The sequence below is a fragment of the Pygoscelis adeliae genome, unplaced genomic scaffold, assembly GCF_000699105.1.
Source record: "Pygoscelis adeliae isolate BGI_AS28 unplaced genomic scaffold, ASM69910v1 Scaffold213, whole genome shotgun sequence".
NCBI lineage: Eukaryota > Metazoa > Chordata > Aves > Sphenisciformes > Spheniscidae > Pygoscelis > Pygoscelis adeliae.
This window is the reverse complement of record NW_008824410.1, coordinates 1,093,644-1,100,895: the sequence shown is the minus strand read 5'-3', so window position 1 is coordinate 1,100,895 and position 7,252 is coordinate 1,093,644. Positions and strand designations below refer to the sequence as shown.

General features: G+C 41.9%; 2 protein-coding genes across 2 annotated transcripts in view; one reads left to right on the top strand and one right to left on the bottom strand.

The window, feature by feature from the left end:
- LOC103913968 (chromosome unknown open reading frame, human C1orf174) overlaps positions 1–2,917 on the top strand; it is a 124,674-nt gene extending 121,757 nt beyond the window's left edge. Inside the window, exons 2-3 of the mRNA XM_009320567.1 lie at positions 648–1,151; positions 1,945–2,917. Coding sequence (XP_009318842.1) covers positions 648–1,151; positions 1,945–2,055 — 615 coding nt within the window. The 3' untranslated portion in view covers positions 2,056–2,917. The remainder of the gene's footprint in view (positions 1–647; positions 1,152–1,944) is intronic.
- Positions 2,918–3,151: 234 nt separating this feature from the next.
- On the bottom strand, positions 3,152–7,251 carry DFFB (DNA fragmentation factor, 40kDa, beta polypeptide (caspase-activated DNase); the record flags this gene model as incomplete). Its single annotated transcript, XM_009320566.1, has 5 exons — positions 3,152–5,111; positions 5,615–5,715; positions 5,949–6,119; positions 6,288–6,367; positions 7,089–7,251. Coding segments are annotated over 5 exons (732 nt in total), but the record flags the coding sequence as incomplete, so codon positions are not given.
- Position 7,252: the final 1 nt, after the last annotated feature.

Genomic DNA, 7,252 nt, shown 5'->3' with positions numbered 1-7,252 from the left:
GGCCGGGGCGGTCTCGGGCTGGGGGAGAGGGCCGCGGGGACGGCAGTAACAGTGTGTGGGGTGCAGCTAATTATTAACAGCTACAAACTGAGCATCACCGTGAGGGAATTACCTGGAGGATCTAAGTAAATTCTTTGCCTTTCCTACCTCCCCACCACTTTGTTAGACGCCTGTGTGCAAATATACAGTGCGGGGGCATATTTGTGTGCTACAGGGCCAGCTTTCGGATTCATTACTGTTTAAAGGCCGGTGGTAGGCTCTTAGCCGGTACGCTGTGCCGCTAGCAAGCGGCAGGACGCTTTGCCATACTGGGTGATAGTCTGTTCTGCTACACTAATTGCCATCTACGGCATCCCTAAGAAAATACGAAAATGAGCCACATACGGTGCTAGCTTATGCTTTGAGAAGTAGCTTTCCACTGGTGATGGACGGTACGTTGTGGTTTAGCGTAATCTATCTGCTCCTCTTTTCTTCTTTTCATGTGCACTTCCTACTGATTGTTTTTCTTAGCGATGCAGCTTTGGATCAAGGTGCCACTTGCTTGATGGAGGCTTTTGGTTCCACATCCAGCCTTGCAGCTAAAGAGATATGGTGATTTTATTTTTCTTTATTTCAAGTAAGCTTTAAGATCTTTTTTTTTTTCCTAGCAGTGTTCTTCACACAATGCGGCTGACAGACGACCCTCAAAGAGGCTAAAATGTGAAAAAAACAGTCTAGTAAAATCGGAACTAGAAAGAGTTGCATGTGGAAGTGAAAACCTTGCTGCATTGGGGGAAACACCTAAAACATCTGATGGGGATCGATGTTCAGAAGATCCCGGAGACCGTAATATAATTCAACAGAAAAAAGGTGAAAGCATTCCAGAGACTGATGAAGACAAACAGGAAAAGGAGCATAATGTTTCTCTTGAGCCACGTGCAGTGAAATCAAGCAGCGCTCCCTCAAAAACGGACAGTGCTGAAAATCTGCACAATCATGCCTGCAGTGAAGAAGAGAGCAGCTGTGAGAGTGTACTTTCAGATGGGTCTAGCTTGGAGGATGGAGATCTCCTGAAGAAGCCAATACAACTAGACAGTGGTGCTTTCTTGGACGAAGACAGCAACCAGCCAATGCCAGTGGACCGGTTCTTTGGAGATATTGAGTTTATACAGGTAAGATGACGACAGTCTGTGCACTCTACAGATTCAGTTCTGTTCCACTTCAGTCTTACATCTTCAAACAAAAGTAGGCTAGCCTCAAAATTGTAGGCAAACTTGACCAGTATTGGTAGACATCTGGAGCCATATCCCTGTCTCCTGGGTAGAATTATCTGTCTCAGAGACGAAATGAATTGCCAAGACATGTTAATTTCGGATGTGAAATCTTTCTTGTTTAGATTTTATTATTCCAATTCCATAAGATAGGTATTTTTACTCATAAAGACACAGTGTTATTCTGTCAAAATAGTTTTTCACTGGTCATTGCTTCTTAATCGTGATCATTGTAATTCTTTGGAATGGAAGCTGTTTTCTGGTGACCTCTGCTTTTGGATCAAGGGGCAGAGCTTGAAATTTGAATCCCTGGTCTGCCTTTAACATTGTATAACTTTGGGCAAGGGATGCCGCCGCCTTTCAGGTGTTTCATGAGGATCGGTATTTAGCAGGAGTCACGGTTGGTATTTAGTGGGAGTAGTGAGGATTCGTTTGTGGAGCACTTCACCCTCTCCGAGCCTTCTCAAGCCTGCAGAAGGAATGCCAGCCCTTGCTTTGACCATGAGCCGTAACTGGTTCAGGCAAGCTCCCCTGAAAGCTCCTCTGCTTTAGCTATGGGTTTACGCCACCGCTTCCAAGTGAAGAGGTGTGTGTTGGTGCCTCATGTATCAGATGTGGAAGTATGTGAACTGGTGGTGAGGTAGGAGGTCTGCCTCAACAGACTTTCCTTAATGATTTTATCTTTTTCTTAAAGGATCTCCCAGCAGTTGCACTCCCAAGCACAACGATGAGCAGGCGAGAATTCAGGAAGCTACATTTCATTGCAAAGGAAGATGAGGAGGAGGAGGAAGAGGATGTTGTCTAACAACAAACTGTAAACAAATGAAACCTTTTTTCTTTTTCTTTGCAACCACGTAATGATGGTTGGCTGTGTCTCTAACATACAGGTGTTGCGTTTGCCTTTTCTCAGAGAGAGAACTGATAGAGTTTGTTTTTTCTGGAATTGGCAGATACAGTATTCTCTCTCAGTTATCTGGGGCAAAGATTGAATTTTCAGTGATTTGGAAATAAATTGTAGTTTCTCATTTTACCATTAATATTTAGGAAAAAAACAGGGAAAATAGAAGTTCTTATTGTTTTTTTTTATAAATTTGAGCCCATATCTAGGGTGAACATTTGGTCTCACTCCTTTTTTTAAAAATAGCCAAGAAAACCGTGTTAGAACAAGGTCCTTTTAATTCTGTGATGTCTGCCATCGTGGCATCCAGTTAGTAATGCAGCCAGTTGACTACCCAGTGCAAAGAGGGACACCGGCCTCTGTTGTGTAAGTTGTGTTGCGTTGTTTACATCTAAACCAGAACCAATTAAACCTCTAAAATGCAGTTCTGCTGGCAAAACTAAATGCACGGATGTCAATGTGAGTTCAGGGGTGTTAATCTCCAGAAGTACGTTTTTATCGCATGTCAGTTCTCTGAACAGCCGCCACGTGAAGCTGACTGCTTCCTTCTCCCACCAGACCAGCCATAAGCATTGCCTTTTTTGTGTAATGCAGCTTGTGCAGTATTTTCAATTAACTTCCAAGGGTTACGAACAGGAATTTTGTAAACAAATATATTGGTGGTGATAAAGGAGGAATAAGCTCTCTCAGTGTTGGACTCGGTAGATGAACGAGTATTGATTGCTAAGGATATGGGTCAGTCCACCAAACTTGTTATTTTGGTCTGCATCTTTAGAAAATAATGAGCAACCTCAGATGATTTCAGGAACTGTTAACTCACCCGAAGTTTATGATAATACTTCTTTGAAAGTGTGATTATGCATTAAGCTTTCAGATCTTTATTGTTATAGTTTCTTCTACACTTCTAAAAATATAGAGAAAACGTTATCAGCAGATGGTTTAAATAAATATTAATTTCTACAGCTATAGTCTGTTAAACATTCAAAAGCCAAACAAATTGTATATGCATGACATGTTAATTTATTCACATTTCCACTCCAGCTGATGCATTGTTTCTGTCAACGATATTTCTTGGCTCCTTTTCACTCTAATTCTGTAACACAGAAAAATCTAATTTTTTAATAGCATATTCATGGTTTTCAGCACAACTCCATCTTGAAGTAGCTCTCCCAGCTTTCCTTAAATGCCGTATTTGCTACCGTCTCTTTCTAGCAAATATGTCTTCATACACAGATGTTCATTTTAGTTTCAGCACTGTGTAAAACGGTGAGTTTCAGTTTGTAGGAAGTGTGCCGTACAGATGACATTGTGTTTGTCATCACAGTCTTAGCTGTGATGCCTTCCCCAGTGTCAGAACAGCATAGTCTGCATTTCCATCTTAGTTACCGATGACGTACATTCAGTAAGGCAATCTGGAAGCATCGATTCAATGCATTGGTATTAGAAATCCTGCCTTTAAAATGCACCTACTTACTTCTCATATTGAAATGTTTGGAAGGGGGACTGAGTTGGTCATTTAAAGTAAATCAGTACTCTCTGTAGCAAAGCTCCCGCGTTTCCAAGACCTAGTAAGTTATGGCTCGCACAGCAACACTATCTTAGTACAATTCTGCGTGGACCAGCTCGATTTGCCCGGGTAGGAAAGAGGACCAATGATACAGGGGAAAACAGAGCTCTTCCCTAGAGATGAATGATGTTACTTACATAGCAGTAAGTAGCTAGCACTCCATTCATAAACACATTTCCCTGCGCTCAGTCTTTCTAGTCTGTATTGGCCACGCCATATTACACCTGATTAACCTCGTGTGCCTCCACATACAGAGACAGAAAGATAGTGGTAATTTTTTTATTTTAAAAAAATTCACATCGTTTACACTTAAAAGTCCCCAAAAGTTCAGTTGCTGTCAGCTGATACTAAAAAAAAAAAAAATTCTCAAGTAAAAATTGTAGTTTGTTACCTGAGGTAGGAAGTGTTTTACAAAAGCAATATGGTAAACATGATTATTATACAGTAACATTGCTTGTATTGCTTCAAGCAAACTCAAGCTAAAGAGGCAGAAACTGCTTGAAAGGAGAGGGAAATCAGTGGGAAAGCTGACAAAGAACAAAGGTGGTAAAAGCAAAGATATGCCACGGCCTTGCTTTTCCTTCTAGGAGATGCATGTCTAGAGCAGCAGCAAATGGAGTGGTCATGGATGAGTGCAGGTATTTTGGTACAGAAGAGCCAGCAGCTCTGCCACTGAATCGCCCTTTGGCGTATCTGAAATACAGTGGTTGTCTGCCTGGAAAAGGCACAGAGCAAAATAATTATCCTAAAGTATTCTTTGGCTTAATGTTCAGAGAAACACAAACCTACAAGTCCCCTCAGATCAGTTTTTAAGGAATGTTTTGTCCAAGTTTCATTTCTGTGTAAGTTTTGGGCCTACATTTGTCATGGCAAGAAAGAGATTGTAGGGCATCATCGGTGTCAGCCTCTGGCCTCATTTTTATACTCTGACTCACAGCTGTATTTTATCACACGTAACACAGTGTGATCTAAGGAAGGCTTGTAGTAAGTGAGAAGACGGGAGAGTAGAATTAGGCATGATAGGAATGTATGCTTTGTGAGATTGCAGTTGAATTACTTAGCAAGTCTCTTTTGCCAGGGACTCTTAAATAAATTTTTGTTTAAGAAACTAGAGCTATTTAAAAATGATACCATGTGACATGATTTTGAAAACAGCAGAAGTCACTTCCAGAGATAGCGCTATGAAATCTTGTGGTTTTGCTTCCTTTTTCTGTAAATTTTAGTTTTGTCACAGCTGAGATTATGGTTGGTTTTCTTATGGCAAGCAATATGTACAAGTTTTAAATTATCCACGGTAAACAGCAGCTGATAGAAGTATTCCCAGTTCACTTCTCTTCCATCTCGTGTTTTGACAGCTTCTGCCAGTTCTGGGACAACAGCACGTTTCTTCTCTATTCTTCAGTGCACAAAAGAGAAAACAATATTGCCATCATAAGTTTTTTCATAATAATCAAGTCTCCGTCACCCTTCTAGAGCCAGGCAGAATTTGAATTCTTTCCCCATAACTAGGTTTATGATTTATTTTTTTTCCTGAGGAAATTAGTTTAGCAAATCCTGTTTCCTTCACAAGTGCACAATGCCTGAAAATGGGTCTGAGGGTTTTTGCCAGAGAGGAGTCTTCGCAAAGGATAACGTGGTAAGGAGGGGTATGTTTCCATACAAAGAAAATCTGAACAGAAACAAAGCAGCTAATGAGAGACGGCATTATAATCTGTCTTTAGGATTTTGTAACCAGAAACAGCTGCAGCATCCAAGCATCTTTTATCACAATGCACTATTCATAGCGGAGCTAACTGCATAGTGCAGGGAAGGACGAGGTAAACGCTCAATGGCTACGCCTGTCCTGCCCAGGATGAAGGGCATGGAACAGGTAGGTTTGGATTAATACTTTGTACATACATGTGATCGAGATTCCAGGTACTGAAGAGGATCCTGCTTTCCCTGTTGCTGTAGGGGTTGATAGAATGCTTACATGGGCAGTCATCTCTGTCAAAAGGTCCCTGTAAAACAAGACGGCTACAATGAAAGGCGTCCTGCTCATCACCCCAGCGCGGTCCTTCTGCTTGCTATAACTAACCAAAGATAGATCACGCATGCTATGACATCACCCCGCCAAACTTGATACCGCACTACGCAAGCATCCACGTAACCGTTCCTTCCTCTGACGTCATTGCAAGTCATGCCACTGCTTGCTGGAACCAAGACTCTCTGCTTTAGAAAGGCCTGAACTTACCTGACAAGAGAACCATCCCTCCGTAGTGCACAGGCGGACTGCCTCCTCCTCTCTTCTGTCAAAGTAGCATCCGTTGTATTTCACAGATTTCAGTTTATCTGACATCAGGTCAATTATCCTTTTATATGCATCTCTCGCTGTGGGATGAACATTTGAAATAAAACTACTAACCTAGAGAGGGGGGGGAAAAAAAACCCCAATCATTCCTTGGTTCCTGTAGCAGCCTGAGGCTCTTTTCTACAATCAGTACGTTGCACTGTAAAAGCGTTTTATATATATGTCGTCACAGAATGACTTTTAGTAGTAGCTTGAAAATAAGTTACTGCAACAGATTTTTACCTCTTTCATGTAGCTTCGTATTCTGCTTTCACAACTGTACCGCATGTAGCTTGATTTGTTCTTAAAACGAGACTGTAGACCTAAAGGGAGTTAGATTGTGTTGCAACTTAGTACTTCTAGTGCTGTGCTTCTGCCTAGCTGGGTATTTATCCCTTCTTTTCACAAACTCAGTACGCACAGATTTTTTTTCTTTCCCATTTTTATTTTACTGGTTCAAGACTACCCTGCTTTTAGCGCTTAAAAGGACCAGGCAGAGCATCTGCTGTGAGAGCAGGAGCTGGTATTATAGTTGTTAAGTGTTTCTTGTTAACGTGCATACACAGAACACTAAAAGATTGTGAAAAGAACACAGAATTGTTCAGGAAGAACTGCAACAACGACTTGGGAGTGGGAGGGGGAACTTGCAAAGAAAGTATAAAGAAAAGATAAAGAAAGGTTAGCTAGCTGATACATGCAAATTCTCAGTACACTATTAGCAAATTGCTAAAAGATTGTAAATGCAGACCTACATTAATGGGGAAAAACGTATTGTAGAGCGATCTTGGAGAGAGTAATAGGGAACATTGCTTTTTTTACCATTTTCTGATAGTAAATATGCATGTTTTCGAAAGAAACTTAAAAACGCATGCTAGTGGAAGTGATAACTAGTCCCCTGCCCAGGTACCAAATCACACCAGCCAGAAGGACTCCCAGTTTTTTAAACTACTTTTCTTTAAGAACAGTAAAATTGACAGAAGTGACTCTTTCGAGCAGAGTGAGACCTGGTGCCCCTCAGCAGCTCCCTGCGGGCGACAGACGTACCTTCAAACCATTTCTTGTCGTCCTCCTTGTCCTCGGCCAGGATGTTTTCGTTCAGGTTGTGGATGAGGTCCGCCAGCAGCTTCTGCCTCCTGGGGGCCCGCTCGTCGGAGAGCAGCTGGCGCCGCCTCTCGACGACGGCATCCCTCTGGTTGTAGAAGGCAGCC